The sequence below is a fragment of the Dendropsophus ebraccatus genome, chromosome 11 (genome assembly GCF_027789765.1).
Source record: "Dendropsophus ebraccatus isolate aDenEbr1 chromosome 11, aDenEbr1.pat, whole genome shotgun sequence".
NCBI lineage: Eukaryota > Metazoa > Chordata > Amphibia > Anura > Hylidae > Dendropsophus > Dendropsophus ebraccatus.
This window is the reverse complement of record NC_091464.1, coordinates 34,298,320-34,318,849: the sequence shown is the minus strand read 5'-3', so window position 1 is coordinate 34,318,849 and position 20,530 is coordinate 34,298,320. Positions and strand designations below refer to the sequence as shown.

General features: G+C 43.2%; 1 protein-coding gene across 2 annotated transcripts in view; it reads left to right on the top strand.

Moving 5' to 3' along the window:
- The first annotated feature begins 1,492 nt into the window (after positions 1-1,492).
- Positions 1,493-20,530, top strand: part of LOC138767605 (acetylserotonin O-methyltransferase-like) — a 48,499-nt gene continuing 29,461 nt past the window's right edge. The window contains exon 1 of one of the 2 annotated variants that reach the window (XM_069945219.1): positions 1,493-1,612. In XM_069945219.1, coding sequence (XP_069801320.1) covers positions 1,592-1,612 — 21 coding nt within the window. In that variant the 5' untranslated portion in view covers positions 1,493-1,591. Of the gene's footprint in view, positions 1,613-15,313; positions 15,367-20,530 lie in introns of those variants that run through there. The other variant, XM_069945221.1, reaches the window with a different exon arrangement.

Genomic DNA, 20,530 nt, shown 5'->3' with positions numbered 1-20,530 from the left:
GGGGCGCTGTCCAGGTATTCCATCTATATTCAATAGATGGAATACCTTACTATTCGATCAAATATCTATTCGATCGAATTGTATTCGCTCATCACTACTTTCCAGGGTTGTGAGCATTGAACAAAAATTTGTTTGCTACGTTTGCTTGAAAAAGAAAACCATCTAGAGTAGATATTCTAGTCTGATGCTCTAACACTATAACAGTCTGCATTTAAATTGCATTTTTTTTTTAGTTTGCTGGTTCTCTTCACAATTACAACGGGATCAAATATATTGCAAAACATGGCAATGCATATTAAGAAATACTTTTGAATGCTACATTTTAAGAAAAAGAAGTTAAATTAGTTCAGTCTTCTTTTGAGGTCTTTCAAGGATAAAGCCTAAAAAACATCAACATTAAAATAATTATAATTAGTAATAAGCTCAAGTTCACTACATTAGCTCATATTATTTGTGTCAAAACAGAATCATCCTTTACAACCAGATTATAAATCCTTTACAACCAGTTCTGTCCACATGTTTCTAATGGTTTATGATCAGTAAAATATGTTTGATTCCTTACATTGTTGGCCTCATATCCTACTTACACTGTTATACAATTTGCTTTCTTTTTGTTTGTTTTTTTGCCCACCATCATTTCCAGGAAATCATCATTTGAGGTTTTTCCAAGGATAAAGTAAAACAAATGCCAACTTGAAAAAAAAGTGTGCTTCTAAGAATTGTTTGTGAACATTTAAAACTGTGTAAGTTGAGATCACCCTAAGTAGTATTTTACCCCTTTATCTTACTTACATAATATGCTAGTAGCCCACATGCAGCCTTGCTGACACGTTTACGCAGGACCAAATTCACAGCTTGTGCTCCCCCCCCCCCCCCATTAACACTGCTGCTCTGTGCACAGGACCACAAGTGCCTTACACGGCCATGGAATTGTACTACTCTACTACATGGAATTGTACTACTCTACTACATGGAATTGTACTACTCTACTACATGGAATTGTACTACTCTACTACATGGAATTGTACTACTCTAACTGGCTCTGGAACCTGACTGCAACATCAGCTGGACGTGCTGTTGTCCATACTGCAGTCCTTCTTGCCAACTGTTTCACAATGAATAGTGCCGGGTCTGTTCTCTTTAAGTATAGGCTTGTCATTGTACCATTCAGAAAGTGTAGGGCAGTTCTGTATTGACTAGACACACCTGCCCACCAGTGGCGGAGTATAATGTGGGCGGTCTGGGCGGCCGCCCGGGGCCAATGCAGCTGCCGCCCACAATATTAGTATGCATCATGTTACATAGCAGAACATCACTTTCGGGGCCCAGGGGGCCCCTGAGTGATGTGCTGTTGTGGCGTGCTGTCCCTGGAGTCGGCCTCCCAGATTCCTTGGTGGCTGAACTACAGGCTAAACTGAATAAGCCACGCCTGCTGTACAGTCACGTGACTTGAGGAAGTCATGTGACCTTGAGATGTCAGCAGGTCCTTTTACAGTCAGCAGATGTCAGCAGGTCCTTTTTACTCCCCCTCCGTCGCGGCTGCCCAGAACACAGCAACAGCAGCAGCGGCCGCCTCCGGTCCAGAGGAGACATGTCTTGTCCTGTGAGACATGTAAGTTTTCTAAAGCAATGGGTATACCGGGAGTCCGGGACCTGAGCATGGACCATTAAGGGCTGGGAGGAGAGGGGGCTGTCAGTGGGATCGGACAACAGGCAGCAAGGGACCAGGTAATATGTGTATGGGAGGGGGAGGAGGGGAGGGCAACAGCAAGGGACCAGGTAATATGTGTATGTGGGGGGAGTAGGGCAACAGCAAGGGACCAGGTAATATGTGTATGGGAGGGGAGAGTAGGGCAACAGCAAGGGACCAGGCAATATGTGTATGGGGGGGGGGGAGTAGGGCAACAGCAAGGGACCAGGTAATATGTATATGGGAGAGGAGAGTAGGGCAACAGCAAGGGACCAGGTAATATGTGTATGGGGGGGGAGTAGGGCAACAGCAAGGGACCAGTGTATATGTGTATGGGAGGGAGAGTAGGGCAACAGCAAGGGACCAGGTAATATGTGTATGGGAGGGGAGTAGGGCAACAGCAAGGGACCAGGTAATATGTGTATGGGGGGGGGGGAGTAGGGCAACAGCAAGGGACCAGGTAATATGTGTATGGGGGGGGGGGTGGAGTAGGGCAACAGCAAGGGACCAGGTAATATGTGTATGGGGGGGGGGGGAGTAGGGCAACAGCAAGGGACCAGGTAATATGTGTATGGGAGGGGAGAGTAGGGCAACAGCAAGGGACCAGTGTATATGTGTATGGGGGGGTGGAGTAGGGCAACAGCAAGGGACCAGGTAATATGTGTATGGGAGGGGAGAGTAGGGCAACAGCAAGGGACCAGTGTATATGTGTATGGGGGGGTGGAGTAGGGCAACAGCAAGGGACCAGGTAATATGTGTATGGGAGGGGAGAGTAGGGCAACAGCAAGGGACCAGTGTATATGTGTATGGGAGGGAGAGTAGGGCAACAGCAAGGGACCAGTGTATATGTGTATGGGAGGGAGAGTAGGGCAACAGCATGGGACCAGGATATATGTGTATGGGGGGGAGAGTAGGGCAACAGCAAGGGACCAGTGTATATGTGTATGGGAGGGGGGGAGGGCAACAGCCATATATACAGTGGTGCCTTGGATTACAAGCATAATTCGTTTCAGGACCATGCTTGTAATACAAATCCACTCTTAAACCAAAGCGAATTTTCCCATAAGAAATCATAGAAATGATAGACAATTGGCTCCACACCCCTAAAATAATGATTTATTATTCTGAATAACATGTAGAAGAGATGAAACATTCAGAAACAGCAGAATATGTGATAATATAAGTTACTGTACAGTAATGGAGAGGATGGGAAACACAAGGGCGGACAGAGACTGCAGGGAGCATGAAGGAAGGAGCAGGACATGTGGGCACAGTATAGCAGCACTTACTTGGATGACAATAAAAGTTAATAGTTTACTATAAAGAAATTTGTGTATTTTTCTTCTAGTTGGGGTCGGTTGTGCACGGAGCGGAAGGGGGGGGGGCAGGTTGGGCGGACAGCCCGGGGCCCAGGATACATTTAATCCACCACTGCTGCCCACACTGTGACACCACCACCACAGGCTTGTCTGGTGACAAAGTGGCTGATGCATAGTGCACTAACATGGTTTGTGGGCATAATTTCTGTTCATCATTAATCGACTTGTATCAGTGAACAGCGCTAAGACCCACGGCGGCCTGAGATTTGCCTCAGGCGGCACGGACCCCAGAATCGGCCCTGCTACTAACCAATAGCAACTCACATCCAATATGCTCAGTATTGCACCATACCCATTTTGTAAATGCGAGAGACCCCAACGTACCTTTCGTATGTTCCTCTAGGGGTGCTGTCTGTATACCTATTTAGGGCTCTTTTTATCTGGTGAGATCTGTCATAGCGTCTCCCAACCTCCGTAACGCCTGCGCATGCAGGAATCACATCTGACCCCTATGGCTGCTAGCTGAGGCACATCCCCCAGTCGGAAGACAATCCTCCGTTCATGCACACACAGCACAAAGCGCCAAGAGGGAGAGACGCCCACACTCACACAACGCACATGCACACTCCAAAAGCGAGGACGAAAACAGGGGTTTGACATTTTATTACAAAACAAACATTCCGTTCAATGTTCAAAAGATATGGAATGGATGTCTTTATATTGTTATAAGGTAAAAGTCCTGACTTGCTTAGGTTATAATTAGGTTGCTTATAATTAAAGTGCATTATATAAGATAAGCTGACTAAAGTGACGGTGCCATAAGATCAGTTAAGGTGCTTAAGTGACAAAAATTATATATATTTACATTTCATAAAGGTGGTGCAAAATATTAATAACATATAATGATGAATTTTACAATATATCAAAAATTAAATTGAATCAAATAAAGTGCTAAAGTGCCATATGATTAATGCAGGTGATTAACACTTGTATAATTACCACCATAATGCAATCATTGTTTAAAAAAATAAACGCATGCAAAACGCACAAAAAACAAAAAAAAACTTAATTTTTTTTCTTTTCTTCTTTTTTCCCCCTTCCTTCCTACTCTTTAATTCCTATCATGATTTTCCAAGACCATAGTCCATGATTAACCCCTTCGCATCAGTAACATGTATATATACAGTACGTTCCTACTGCACATACCCTGTGCAGTAGGAATGTATATATAATATATATACGTTCCTGTTACTGACAGAGTTATTGATAAGAACGGGAGCGCTGCAGGGATACCGATCCCGCTTTCATCCCGCACCCAACTCTCATTAACCCCTTAAAAGCCGCGATCAACAGCAATCGCGGCGTTTAAGGTACTCAGTGACAAGCATCTGTCACCGAGTGATCGGGACCCCTACAGCCGTGCTGATGTTATGGCACCGTCACTTTAGTCAGCTTATCTTATATAACGTACTTTGATTATAATCTAAGCAAGTCAGGACTTTTACCCTATAATAATATAGAGAGATATCCAATCCATCCGTTTGTTCTGTTATAAAATGTCCAACACCTGTTTTCGTCCTCGCTTTTGGAGTGTGCATGTGCGTTGTGTGAGAATGGGCATCTCTCCCTCTCGGCGCTTTGCGCTGTGTGTGCATGAACAGAGGATTGTCTTCTGACTGGAGGATGTGCCTCAGCTAGCAGCCATAGGGGGTCAGATGTGATTCCCGCATGGCCCATGCGCAGGCGTTACGGAGGTTGGGAGAAGCTATGACAGATCTCACCATATAAAAAGAGCCCTCATTAGGTATACAGACAGCGCCCCCTGATGAAGGTATGAAACGTGCGTTGGGGTCTCCTGCGTTTACAAAATGGAAATAGCACATATACAGGATACTGATATTAAACCTTATACTGTTTTTATGATAGGTGCTTTTCCCTCTGCGATATACATATATCCCCCTTCTCTTTGCTATAATTGATTACTTAGTGCTCCGTATAAAATTTAGCAATATTGATGATACATGTCTGATATATACAGTATACCCATAACACAAGTTATACGATTCAGTACTGGAGAACTTTTTCCTTCGGGTTTTATGTATTTTATGGATTTCAATAAAAGTGTATATTGTATATAATTTTTGGCCATGATCTGGGAATTCTGTTGGTGTAAACGCTTTAGATCTGTCATTTCGAACTCTGGCCTGCGGTGCCATTATTTTTGGCCCGCCAGGCAATTCAGAGTTTGAAATACATCTGGCCCGCCATGGCTACTATATAAGAAACTATGGGGGAGGGCTGGCTACTATATACAAGACTATGGCGGAGGGCTGGCTACTCTATAAGACACTATTTGGAGGGCTGGCTACTATATAAGAGACTATGGGGGGACTGGCTACTATATAAGAGACTACTGGGGAGAGCTGGCTACTATATAAGAGACTATGGGGGAGGGATGACTACTATATGAGACTATTGGGAAGGGCTGGCTACTATATGAGACTACAGGGGAGGGCTGGCTACTATATAAGACTATGGGAGAGGGCTGGCTACTATAGGAGACTATTTTGGGAGGCTGGCTACTATATGGGACACTTGGGGGTCTGGCTACTATATAGGACACTTGAGGGGCTGGCTACTATATAGGACACTTGAGGGGCTGGCTACTATATAGGACACTTGAGGGGCTGGCTTCTATTTGGGCACTACTGGGAGGGCTGGCTACTATGTTGAGCAATTTTGGTTGGGTTGGCTACACCATAGGGCAATATTGGGGGAGGTTGGCTATTTCATGGGTTGGGGTTTAATCATATCATAGCAATTTATCATGTAATTTATCATAGTGCACAGTGGAGGGAAATGCACACGTCACTGCCAGGACCGCCGCATTCGCGCTTCAATAATTATCAAGGTTGGCCCACGACTTTGTCCAATTCTTTAATTTTGGCCCACTGTGTATTTGAGTTTGACACCCCTGCTTTAGATAGATCGCTTTGTGTGATATATTGGGTGGACTAAATATTTAAGCACAGTCATATACCTTTGAGTTACAATTAAATCCAATTGCAATCCACTGGAACTGTTGTATACCTATACAGTACTTATGTGTATGGGAAGGACAGAAGAGACAACTTTCGGCCTAAGAATTGTTTGGTCATCAGGTATTCTAGGTGTATAGGCACCTTACACCTAAGACTTTATCAATAAAACTTGTATCTACGCTGTTAGCTTTGTACAATCTGCTCTTGGGTTAAAGCGTAACTGTCATGTTTTTTTTTTATTGCAGAAATCAGCAGTATAAGCGATTTTAAGAAACTCTGTAATAGGTTTCATCAGCCAAAAAAGCCTCCTTCTGTACTCAAGAAGCAATCTCCCAGCCCCCCCCCCCCCCCCTGACTTCTTATCTGTGCATTATCATGCAAACACATCTTCATTACAGAGAAGCCAGTGAAGACGGGCTCTGCTCTCTCCATTGTAAGCCTATGAAGGGGGAGGGGCTGAGGGAGATGAGGGAGCAGGAAGAGGTGACATGAAGGTCAGCTGTTTGTAGACTCTCTGGGCACCTAAACCGCAGGATTCTGGGGTCAGAAAGGTCAGTGCTTATCTATGAACTTACTGAGAGAAGATTGCAGGGTGTTGTGCTTTGCAGGACTGCTCCGTGCTCAGTCACTCCTAACAGCCCCTCCCCTCTCCATAGCCACATAATGGAGACAGAAATCCTGCTTCATTTGATGTGAGGGGGGAGGCTGGGAGATTGCTTTTTTAGTACAGAAGGAAACTCTTTTAGTACATAAAACCTATTACAGAGTTTCTTAAAATCGCTTGTACTGTTGATATTTAATGTTTTCAGAAAAATGACCCTGAAATGACAGTTACGCTTTAATGAGTGACTTAAACCAGGTGTTAAAAACTTTTTGACAAATGTGCAGTTTGAGTCTCAAGCGCCTATATGTTATCCGCTGTATCACCACTAGCGATGACGTAAGCCACTCCAGGGAGCGAAGTCTAAGGGGCCGCTGGTCTTCACCAGTGGCCACTGCCAGGCAGGAGAGACTTGCTGCGGCAGGCGATCCCCAGGTCGTACCCTTGGCTTGGCTTGCTAGTGGTGGCAGGCGAGGCGTAACTCCAAAACAGGCATGATGGAACAAAGCAGGACTCCTGGCAGGAACCAGGTTGGCAGTCACAGGCAGGAAGCGTGCATATCTGTAACCAGGAATAGCAGAAACCACGGGCAGTAATCACAGAGAGCTGGGAGCACACACTATGGAAACATGCAAAGGCTCCAACAGGGAATGTCAGCACAGGTGATTAATTTATAGGGGAGGTAATTGGTGAATAAGAATAGAGAAGAGCAAAAATACATCTTCTGTAGCACATACTCACTGTTCTAGCTTATTGCTGTGTTCTGATATTGTCTGGTGTTTTTAACATTGAATCCTATGCAATTCACCCTAGCAGGAAGCTGGCGTTAAGCAGTTACTCTTAAACACTTATTTTTAAATTGTCCCAAAAAGCATTGAAATGATAAAGGAATCTGTTTATGTAGAAATCCCTACAGGGAGACTTTTCAATATAAGCAATTTTTATTGTATTTATTCATGTTCTTGTCCTTGAAGTGAGAAGGAGAACTTTGTCATAATTTGTAATGCTGTTTATTAATACAGATGCAATACAAGGATACTAGGATTCACTACCGTAGACAGCAAATGGACACTTTAGGTGTTGAGTGTTGAGCGGAGAGTCTGTTTGGGTTAGGCGATGTGTTTCAAACTGGAACGCTGGGCATTTGACCCCCCCCCCCCCAGCTGCAGTGGTTAGATGTAGCTCTAGTGCAGCAAGACAGGGTGTGAAAGAGAGTGAGAGGGTTAGGGGACAGGATGATGTAGAGTGAGAGTGATGCTGTTATATGCGGGATGGCTGGGCCTTGAGGTGCGTCGCAGCCTTACTCACTGACTTGTTACAGTTTCATGTTAAGCCAAGGGCCCCTTTCTAACTGCTCATCAGCTTGTACTCCAGCTGTTAACTCTTTGTTCCCTCTTTCAGCGGCTTTTCTTCTCTAGTGTATTGACAGCTTCTCTGCTTGTTTTTAGCTTGTCTAGTCTCATGGACAGCTCCTCAACTTGTCTCAGCTAATTCCTGTATCTGCAGGCCTTTTATGTGGACCATATTGGCATACACCACCCACCTTCTAGCAGGTTCTAGAAATAGCTGGAAACTTCTACACTTCCTAAAGCAGTTCCCACTTAAGACTGAGGGTGTCACTGTTGTAGTGTCGTGTGTATTGTGAGGCAATGTAACCCATTTGCGGGCTGCCAGTTACACTGGTCTAGAGAATACATAACATAGTTTCACATAAGAACATCTTAACTTACAAAACATAGAAAATACATGTAAACAGATGCCATCCTCTGTGACTCCTGAGCCTTGTAAACAGCAGCACGGCTCTTCCTGCATCTCCTAACACTGGCTGTACTACACCACAGCATGATGGGGATTCCTCCTTGCAGCTGTCATTTTTGTTTACATTGTCCATAGACTTTCTAAATGCCAATTCTCATTTGAATCATATGAGAATTCTTTCATTTACATTTATTATTATCGGTACTGTTATATTCTATGTGTTTTTATATTCTATCATGTTTTATAGATAAATATGCTAATTAGGTGTCGGGACTGGCGCCCTTTTTATGTGTATTTATACCTGCTCTTTTATTGTCAATGCTATGCACCTTCTTTTGAGAAAGGGGACCTGCTTGTTCCCGAAACGCGTCAATTTCTGTGCTTTTCATGAATAAATTGCAACTTTATTCTATCTGGCAACTCTTGGATGTCTTCCTTGGCAGCGCTGAGTAAGAAGTACCCTGTTTTTTGTTTATTTATTTTTTTTCACCATTTACTATCACGTCTTGTCTTTATCCTCATCCATCTTATAGAGTTTTTTTTTTTTACTTTGTGCCGTCTACCCATATTGCATTCTCCCTGTGTTTACACTTCACTGCCATACTGCTGCACTCATTTGTACAACAGGAAATGTTAAATATGTGGTAGGGATTTGCGTACTGTTCTTTGGATTTTACTTATACAGTCATGGCCAAAAGTTTTGAGAATGACACAAATATTATATTTTCACATGATCTGATGCCCTCTGTTTTTCATGTGTGTTTGTCAGATGTTTTTATCACATAGAGAAATATAATTGCAATGATATTATGAGTAACAAAAGCTTATATTGACAGAATGAGTTAATGCAGCAAGTCAATATTTGCAGTGTTGACCCTTCTTCTTCAGGACCTCTGCAATTCTCTCTGGCATGCTCTCAATCAACTTCTGGACCGAATCCTGACTGATAGCAGTCCATTTTTGCACAATGAATGCTTGCATTTTGTCAGAATTTGTTGGTTTTTGTTTGTCCACCCGTCTCTTGATGATTTACCACAAGTTCTCAATGGGATTAAGATATGGTGAGTTTCCAGGCCATGGAACCAAAATCTCTATGTTTTGTTCCCTGAGCCATTTAGTTATCACCTTTGCTTTATCGCAAGGTGCTCCATCATGCTGGAAAAGGCATTGTTGATCGCCAAACTGCTTTTGGACAGTTGAGAGAAGTTGCTCTTGGAGAATATTCTGGTACCATTCTTTAATCATGGCTGTGTTTTTAGGCAAGACTGTGAGAGAGCCGATTCCCCTTGGCTGAGAAGCAACCCCACACATGAATGGTTTCAGGATGCTTTACAGTTGGCATGAGACAAGACTGATGGTAGCGCTAAGTAACCCGCCTTACTGGATGACCAAAGGTGGGTCATAACCAAAGGCATCCTCTTCTATCCCCTTCAGATGATATTTCACACCCGACCGGCCAATCACTGGGCTGTGCAAGCAGTTTTTAACAGCACAAAATGTTGTCAGAAGAAGGAGGAAAAGGACACACAGTGGGAAAAAGTGACAAGACAGAGAAATTGTGTGTGGGGGGGGGGGATTACTGAAGGTGAGTATGTGATCTTTTTTTTAGTGTGCAGGGAACCATATAACAACAATGTATTTTTTCCCACAGAAGATTGCAGTTTTACACATGCAATATATTTAATTTGTGGTCACATATGTCTCCACATTTATGGAGACATAAGTGACATTTTAATTCCAGTTTACAGTAATGGAGTATCTAAACCTTTTATTATTATTGCCTCCAAATGGAGAGCCTCCGACACAGTGTGGACCCACCCATAAAGTCTGGCTTGTGAGCAAACAAGCCTAGAGGCATCTTGTTTTTTTTTTTGTTTTTTTTTAAAGAATTTATTTAAACTTTTTTTGCATGAGATACAAACATAATAAAGAACAGGCACAATACGCCCGAGAAAATAAAAAGAGGACCCAACCCCAAGCATAAATAATAAAGACAGGAGCCAAAATAAACAATATAAGCCTCAGAATGCGTAACAACAGGAGTGGTCCGAGGAAGAGAGTTGCAGACTTCAGTATGCAAGTTAAAGGGGTGGGTCACAGAGACAAGACAAACAACATTGACATTCACACACAGAGGCGTAGCAGTACCCCCCCCCCCCCCCCTCCCGAACCCCAGATTAAATCAAGCATCTTCCATTTCCTCAAGCATGAGCCAATGTGTCAAAATTTTCTTACATTTTTGAGGGCAGTTACGGTTTTCATAAAGGACCTGGTACAGGGGGACGTATTTATTGACAAGCTGTTTCCAGTGGAGGTATTTCTGTACATTTCCATTCAATTGCAATAATTTTTTCGGGGCAGAATAAAAGGAATCTTATAAATAATCTGTAATGTGTGGTGTGTAACCTCATTTATAATACATAGCAAGCAAACAGAAGGGGTATAAAAAATATGGGAAATCAAAGGGGTCGGACAGGAATTGGAGGACTGAGCGTCAGAAGGGCTGAACTTTGAGCAGTCCCACACAGCGTGGAGGAAAGTCCCAACATCAGATTGACAATTGAAACAAGTATCAGAGGACTTCACCCCCATCTAGAGGCATCTGTTTTAAATCTCTCTATATTTTATTTATTGAGATGTAACCTCTAGCACTGTTGCCTAACTACAGCAGTATTATATCCAGTTTGGCTGCTCGGAGAAGACGTTGAACTAGTTTTCGATGATGATGGAAACATATCTCAAAATTTTAGTCATCAGCCACACGGACACATTTCTATTCTCTGGAGAACACAATTTACCCCAGCTAAATGTACACACAAAAATGGCTCATAGTCCTTAACCCCTTCATGTCCACAAAACACATATATATATATATATATATATATATATATATATATATATATATATATATACACATTCCTACCGCACATGCTCCGTGCAGTAGGAATGTATATATACGTTCCTGTACTGAATGGGGCTTTAAATGTGTGTTGGACCGCTCCAATGTGAGAGGTTCCGCATGCAGCAGTGCGACCGGCGCCGTAGCCAATGACAGGCAGCCACAGTCATGCATCTGCCTGTCATTAAACCCCTTAAATGCTGCAATGCATGGTAATTGCAGTATTTAAGGTAGTAAGTGACAGGACAAGCACATGTCACTGACTGATCGGGACCCCTGCAGCATGGTCCTGATCACTTGTACTGGCAGGCCGAGGGTAAGCCACTTACCTCGGTCCTGTCAGATCTCCGATCTGTAGAGTCTGCTCTTAGTCAGACTCTATTTACAGATCGCCAATAATACTGATGAATGCTATGCTATGGCATAGCATAGATTAGTATATGCAATCAGAGCATTGCATATATAAATCCTTAAAGGGGTACTCCAGCGGGGGGGCACTATTTTGCTAGGACCGGAGAGGAGGTGGCCGAGGGAAAATACGTCCACTCACCTCCCCAGTTCCAGCGGCTGAGTCACCTTCCGAGTGTCTGACGCGGGCCCGAGACGTGACGTCTCAGGTCCGCTCAGCCACTCAGTGAAGGAAGCAAGATCCGTTTCAAGTCCGCTCAGATCCCTCCTCTGTCACTGAGTGGCTGAGCGGACCTGAGACGTATCGTCTCGGGCCCGCGTCAGACACCCGGAAGGGGCCGGGAACGGCACCGGAGCGCCACAATGCGGGACCCGCCACTGGAACTGGGGAGGTGTTTGGATGTCTTTTCATTATGTCCCCCTTTTCCCTTTTTTCCTCTAGACTATACAGATTTATATCCTTAAGTCTTTTCTGATATGTTTTATGCCTGACACCCACCACCTGCCAGCATTTTTCTAGCCCGTCTTTGGACCTGTTCTATTTTATCAATATCCTTTTGTAGATGAGGTCTCCAGAACTGGACACAATATTCCAGAAGTGGCCTCACCAGAGCTCTATACAGCGGGATCACAATCTCCCTCTTCCTACTGGTTATACCTCTAGTTAACAGACCAGCTCAGTATTCCATATTTTAATCAATTTTGCACCTCTTCTGACAAAGAAGTTTGGGATCAGTATAAAAGAGTTCATGATTTAATTGCAGTGAATATTCAGACACGTTTATTATGTGCAACTTGCAGAATTAAAAATTTATTATTGTTTTGTTGGACACATAGGCAGATAGGTAGATAGGTGGAAGCCACATATTGTATCATGACGAATTGGAATGAGAGGATCTACACTCCTCATTCCTCTTTGAATCAGTGCTGTTGCAAAGAGCTCCATATACTGTTAAAGCAACTCTGTACCCACAATCTGCCCACCCCAAATCACTTGTACCTTCGGATAGCTGCTTTTAATCCAAGATCTGTCCTGGGGTCCGTTCGGCAGGTTATGCAGCTATTGTCCTAAAAAACAACTTTTAAACTAGCAGCCCTGTGCCCAATGGCCGTGGCTAGAGTATCTGTGCCCTAACTTTGCACCACACCCTCCATCCCTCCTCCCCACCCTCTTCATCATTAGGAATGCCACTGGCAGGATTTTATCTATAACTCTGCAGTGAACACTGCACAGGTGCCTTAACAATCCAGCCCATGTGCAGTATTCTCACAGGTGATGAATAGGAGAATACCTGGCTTGAGCATTCCTAATGATGAAAAGGGCGGGGAGGAGGGACAGAGAGGTTGTGCCAGCCTAATGCATACACAATCTAGGCCATTTGGCACAGGGCTACAAGTTTAAAAGTTGTTTTTAGGACAATAACTGCATCACCTGCTGAACGGACCCCAGGACAGATCTTGGATTAAAAACAGCTATCTGAAGGTACAAGTGGTTTGGGGTGGGCAGATTGTGGGTACAGAGTCGCTTTAAGCATTGAAGATGAGTTTAGCAGGTCAGGCATAAGCAGTGAACTTTAATGTAGTGAGAGGTCTCTGGCCCCCTGATTTGGTGGCTTGGTAAAAAGTCGTGATCCTTGCGATTGCTATAGCTAAGCCACTGAGTACAGATGCTCATGCACATTAATTATATGCCATAGTATCAGGCTGCATTCCCACGTTCCATGATCCTGACGGATCACGGATGTGGAATGCATGTACCGGAGTCTCCCCGCGCCCGGACAGCATCTGTAATTAGATGCTGAGAGCGGGGGAGACTGTATTCATAAGCGCCGCGCTGTAGTAACAGCACCACACGGCTGATTCATTACAGCGCGGCGCTTATGAATACAATCTCCGCCGCTCCCAGCATCTAATTACAGATGCTGTCCGGGCGCAGGGGGACTCTGGTACATGCATTCCACGTCCGTGATCCATCAGGATCACGGAACGTGGGAATGCAGCCTTAGGATTGGTAGGATTTTGATCTCCATTGAGATGGACAGTAAAGGATTGACACTATGCAGAGAATAATTGTGAAAGACATGCCACACCCAAAAATCACTGAAGGTCCTATTACACCCAAAAAGCACTAAAGGCCCTATTACACCAAGTGATTATCGGACAATCTTGGATGATTATCAGCTGATAATTGCTTGATATAATAGCTCCTGTTAAAAGGCAACGATAAGCTGACATGAATTATGTCAGCTGATTCTCCTTTAGAACGATATTGGCAGTCTGCTGGCAATAAGAGTGGCGGTGGCAGACCACCATCATCTCCTATAGGATCTAAAAAAAAAGAGCCTGGGGAGCCCCTGCCATAGCTCCCTGTGGTCCCTCCACTCTTACCTGCTTGCTGTCAACGCGTCTTAAACCGCCAGCAGCGAGCGGGGAATGAGGAGCAAACTAACACTGATCGCTCACTTGCTCCTCCAGATCGGCTCATGTAATAGGGCCTTTAGCCCCCCCTTTCCTGGGGATTTTGGATCTAGGAGTCCTTTCTTACAGATCGAGAAGTTTTAGCATATTCCAAAATCCCTTATAATGGTGTTAAATAACCTATAAATGAATCTCATAACAATTGACGATTTAGTATTGTTGATTTTACAAATGACTGTTCAAAATCTGAAATAAAAAAAACACATAGTTGGATAAAACTTAAAAGAACATTAAAAATTAAAATATGCTTATGGTTGCTTAGATAGATAATTGAAGCAGAAGCACACAATGCATACTATATCTCAAAGGGAGGGGGAAAAGAACTAAAAGGATTTTACCATTCCAAAGTGTATTCACACTTGTAAACAAACAATGATATAATTTTCTTTAATTTCCACCCTTTATTCCTTTGTTCACTTCCCTCAGAAACAAACGCAAAACAGCAGCAGGCAATGTCATTGCTTTCATGCTGAAAATTTTGAATAGCCTCTGATACCATCTGGAAGTACTGGCTATTTCACAGGCACTCATGTTTTTGGCGGCCTGATTGCTTATGATTGACTTTAAATTGCTACTATTATTCTAGAACTCCGAGTCTTAAAGTGATGTTGTGCTGAAGCATTTCTTTACTCATTTCCACGTTTCATCTTATAGATCTATTTTTGCTGAAAGCAGTCTATACCTCACATATATCACAAGCCGTTTCTCTGGAGATACACATTGGTGAAAGCATGTATTCAAACCTTTGATGTAATCTTGAATGAGCAGCAGCAGCTTGTTAAGTGATCTGAAAGCATTCCTGAAGTCTGGGTACTTCCTTAACTGGCTGTATTAAGTATGAATTGCCCCATTCCTATCTTTCAGATAGTTCACTGGACGGACTCAGAACCTATATTACAAGTCAAGGAACATAGCCACAGAGCTGGTGTCTTCATTTTTTCTTCACTTCCTGGTTTGGGGTTTCCCAAGATACACTTTGTCTCCTGTGATGTCTAACTGACTCTGTAGAACTGTTAGATGGCTTACAGCTTGCCTAGCCAATCAGAGCTGAGCAACCTGAGTCATCTGACAAAGGGAGGCTGGCCTAACAGGGCTTAGACCAGTTTCCCTCTTGATGATGTCATTGTCACAAAATGGCTGCCACAGAGCAGCCTGGGGTTAACAGTCATTAGGTAAGAATGAGTTTACTTCACTTCCTGGAAGGGGGTTGAGGGGGGGGGATTAGGGAAGGGGGGCATAGGGGCATATAGGTGATTGAAGCATATTGCAAAGTTATATAACTTTGTAATTATTGGGGAAAAGATTTTTGTCGGAGTATCCCTTTAAGGCTAAGGTTCAACTGTCATTGTTTTGAGTATCAATTAACTGGCATGGTATACCATACTTTGGCAACTGTCATTGCAATGATTGCCATTGTTATGGGTTTAAGTTGAATGATGGCCCTTTTAAGTGGGGCTAATTTTTCCCATTGTTTGGATATCTAAAATCCTCTACTCTGGGTCCACTCTGACCACGCTCAACTCCCTCTTTGCCCCTCCCAGGGAAAGGATGCAAGATAGGTTATACATGCATATTAAACATAGGGTGGTATTGGGAAGGAGGATAGCTTAGAATATTATTTTTTCTTTAATTGATAAGACGGTGAAAGGATGGTGAAAAAAACTCTATGTGTGAACAACGTAAAATAACAGTCCCACTGTTTGCTAAATAGTGATGCGAATAAATGTCCTGAACATTCAATTTGACGGTCGCTGCGAACAGCAGCTGTTATTCAATGCATTGTGTGAACTAATGGCCGTTGTTTCCATAGACATTTTTCTTTTTTATTTAAAATTTTTATTAGAGTTTTCATATAAATTTTAACAAACACGGCCGAGAGATAGTCGCGCACTGCGTTTTTCTATTCATTTCACTGTATCTGTACGTTTACTTTAAACAATCACGTCTTTCTGTACATTTAAAAAATTGCAAAAAGATTCCTTCTGGTTAGTCAAGGAAGGTACTGCTCCTATACCACTTGCTTTTTTTTATGACACAAAGGTTTTTCTGGATACACAATACTACGCTATATTTTTACTGTACATCGTTCTTAATCAGTAAATAGTGATCCATATCACAGCATATAAATGATGCAATTAAGTATATTCCCCCGGGCATGCAAAGCTCCTATCTCATTGGTTGCTGCAGGTAACATCCAATCTGTACCACTTTATTAAACAAACCTGCTTGTCACAGTCACCAATTTCCAGGACTGATACTCCCCACCTCATCATTTAGCTAAAACCATGACTGAAATAGAATTTCATGAAAATACACACAATCTCAAACTTTGACCTTGAAGTGACAGCTGACTTTCCCTTCCACTCACCTGTTTAAAAGAAATCAATTTGCCATCACATTTTATGGTAATGAAATCACTGTGAAGACAGATAAGCATTAGAGCACACGTATTAGAATGTGTTTCTAAATAAGCAACATAGCTTTATTCAAGAAATAGATGTCAGTGTGCATTAACATTTTAAGCAAATATATATTTTACATGGACCTCTCAATAACTTGACAGTTTGCTTAAAGGGGTCAATCAGGACATAATTTTCTTTGGCAAGGGTGCCTAGAGACAGTCCCCTACAATCCAGTATTGGTGGCCTATCCTGATAATAATAGGCCATCCGTTTTAGGGCCCTGGATTACCTCTTACCCCTGTCACCGGGGACGCAGGCACAGAGCCCGCCCGACCCCCCGGATACTTACCCTTTCCGTTCCTGGAGACGGTCCCGGGACGAAGATATCAGCACCGGAAGCCATGTGCGCGCGCCGCTGAGATGTGTCCGATGGCCATAGAGAATGACGGCTCCATTGATTCTCTATGGGCGTCGGACTCACCTCAGTGGCGGGCGCACGGCTTGGGGTGCTGATATCTTCGTCCCGGGAGCCGCTCGAGGAACGGGACTCATCGGAAAGGGTAAGTATCCGGGGGCTGCACCGGGGGGTCGGGCGGGCTCTGTGCCCGCGTCCCCTGTGACAGGTTCCCTTTAAGGCCTCATTCACATGTTCAGTGTTTTTTCAGGTCCGCCAAGTCTCCCTCTATTTTTTTCTGTGATCTGTGAAAAATCATCTATATTTGCATCCGTAATTGCATCTGTTTCCTTAAAATGGGAACAGTTCAAGTTTGCATAGATTTGATCTGTGTCTTTTACGAACGTCACAGATGTCACATCCGTGAGGTCCGTAAAAAATAAGAATGCCATACTGTCATGATCGCGCCTGAAAAGGCATCAGTGCCACTCTCTGCTGTGAAGATTAGACCTCTGCGCCAAAGACTGCGATTTTGGCCATAATATTCCATTTATTCTGTGTTGTGTTTGCCTTTGTTTTTACCCTGTCTGAACTGTGTCTTATTCCTTCTGGTCTGCTAATTGTTTTCCCTGCCCCACCCGTGTCTGTGCTTCTCAGTTTGCTCTGGTCATGTAACAGTTAACCTGCCTTTGCCTCAGTGATTGACAGCTGGTCCCCCCTATCATCTTCTGGACTTGGTTCCTGGTCTCCTATTTAAGATTGCAGCTTCTGCCTGTGCCTTGCCGGTTATTGACTTGTCTCTGCCTGCTTGTGGTTCTGTTTCTGTGCTTTTCCTGATTCCTGCTTTGTATCTCTGACCTCCCTTGCTTGCTGCCTGCCCCTGATCATATTGCCTGTTTTCTGACTACGCTTTTGGATCCGATTTTGTACTTTTGCTGCCAGACTGTTGTGACCCGGATTGCTGACTATTCTTATTGTGTTTGTTCGTTTTGTCTTGTCTATTGTTTCACGTATCCAGGCCAGGGATCGCCGCCAAGTTGTCCGCTGCCATTTTAGGGCAGATTGCGGCAATTAGGTAGGGACAGTGGGAGGGGCTGAGCTCAGGGCTCACTGTCTCTGTGTGTTTGGTGTGACTGGTCCTGACACATACACTTTTAGATTTGATGGCGCTGGTTTGAAGCTATGCTTTGCTTTTAATCTTGAGCTTCAAATCTGTGCCATCAAATCTGCTGCAGATCCTGTACGTGTGAACGCATCCTAAATAAGTATTTCAGGAAAAACCTTGTATTAGACACAATGTAAAATTTCAGCCAAACTTACAATTCATTTGCGATTTGTTTGGCTAAATCAGAATACAAAATCAATGAAAAAAAACAGAGGTTTGATGTCTAAGGGTACAAACAAACACACACCGTATATGCAGCAGATACGCAGAAAATACGCAGCAGATCTGCAGCAGATTTGATGGTGCAGATTTGATGCTGTGTTCAGTTATTTCGATCTAATCTACTGCGTATTTGCTGCGTATTGCAGCAGTAAATACGCTGCGTATACGGTGTGTGTTTATACCCTTAATTTGTACTCTTCTCTGGGTTACACTCCTGATAAGGGCTGAAGGACCCACAAATGCACCAAACTGTGCTGTGTGAACACATTTTATACACCGTACAGTACAGCCTGAGAGGATAAAAATAAAACTAATTAAACCCAGATTAAATTCCATTAAATAAGTCTTGCATTTAATAACACGTTTAGCAAAAAAAAAAAAAAAAAAAAAAGCATTTGATCATCATATTTGATTTTTTTCCATTTTTAAATCTTTCATTTAGCAGCAAGCATCTGCTTTGTGGGTCCCATAGGAAATCAAATTACACAGACATTTTCATCTAAACTTAATTTAATATACTTCATTTCCAATCTGCACATACGTAAATGAAAGACATAGTGGATACACATTTTAAGAGCTATTTTTGTCTTTATTATTTTGTTGTTTTTGCTACTTTGTGAGTTTAAGGGTATAAACCCACACGCCGTATATGCAGCAGATACGCAACAAATACGCAGCAGATTTGTTGGTACAGATTTGATGCTGTGTTCAGTTATTTAGATCTAATCTGCTGCAAATTTGCTGCGAGTTTGCTGCGTATCGCAGCAGTAAATACGCTGCATATACGGTGTGTGGGTTTATACCCTAAAGTACAGTACATGGCAAAGGCGAAAAAGAGGTTTTCCGGATTTTAAAGGGCTTATCCTATTAGCCATTAATATTAGATTGTAGGGGGTCTAAGTCTCACCACCCCCACCAATCATCTGATTGATGGAGCCTTGGAACCCAGGTTCAACATCATGCCTTGGATGAATCTGGTATTACAATTTATTACAGGAGGGGATCGACGTGTTATACCTGCTAGTGCATAGGCGGCGGTTACATAAATCCAGGCATATCTGATCTGCTCATGTACTTTCAGTGAACTGTACACTAACTCGCAGTTACTCTGTCCATAGCCGTGCCCCCTTCTTACACCCTTAGTGATCAAGGTAAAGACATGGCAAGAATTTTAACAAAACTTTAATTCACTGTCATTTGTTTGTTTGTTTTTTTGTTTTGTTTTTTTGCAGAAATCAGTAGTACAGACGATTTTAAGAAACTTTGTAATTGGGTTTATTAGGCAGGTATGACATTATCTGCATTCAAAAAGCCTTTCCCCAGGTCCCCCCCTCCCACCTCTCTCATCCACTGCTCATTATCAGGAAATCTCAACTGTTTTACATCAGTCGGGCTCTGTCTGTTCTATAAAGAGGGGAGAGGGGAGGGGGGAGATTAGTTGCAGCAGAGAGCAGAGAACAAAGGATTACACAGCGGGAGCTGCATGAAAGCCGGTATTCAGAGATCATAGGGTACAGTACTGACTTCAGAGGAGAGAGACGGTGATTTAGCTGTAGGGTACAAACCCACTTGACGTATTTGCTGCGTGAATCAGTCTTAAAAATAAGCAGGCAAAACGCAGGTTGGCTTTATACGATTGTTCTGCGTTAAAATACGCAATTGCGTATTTTTGAAGCGTGAAGCTTGTTGTTAGCAAAGCATTAGTTGTTAACAACCTGTGCGAAAAACTCATGTAGCTTCACGCTTCAAAAATACGCAATTGCGTATTTTAACGCAGAACAATTGTATAAAGCCAACCTGCGTTTTGCCTGCTTGTTTTTAAGACTGATTCACGCAGCAAATACGTCAAGTGGGTTTGTACCCGTAAATTAACTTTTTGTTGTCCTGTTTTGGTGCCTCATCTCCCTCCACCCCTCCCCTCTCCTTAGACAACCATGAAAACAGGGGGGAAGAGCTTCAAACTGCTTTTTCATGATAAGGCTATGTTCACAATGCGTATGAGTCCGGCCATAGTTCGTATGCCTCCGTACATGTGCGGCTTAAACTACGGGCGTGGGAAAAATCGACATGCAGCCGGATGCGTACAAACCGCGAACATACGCCCGTAGTACAGTTATGCTTCCTAGCTTGTTTCGTAGCGATCTAAAACAGGT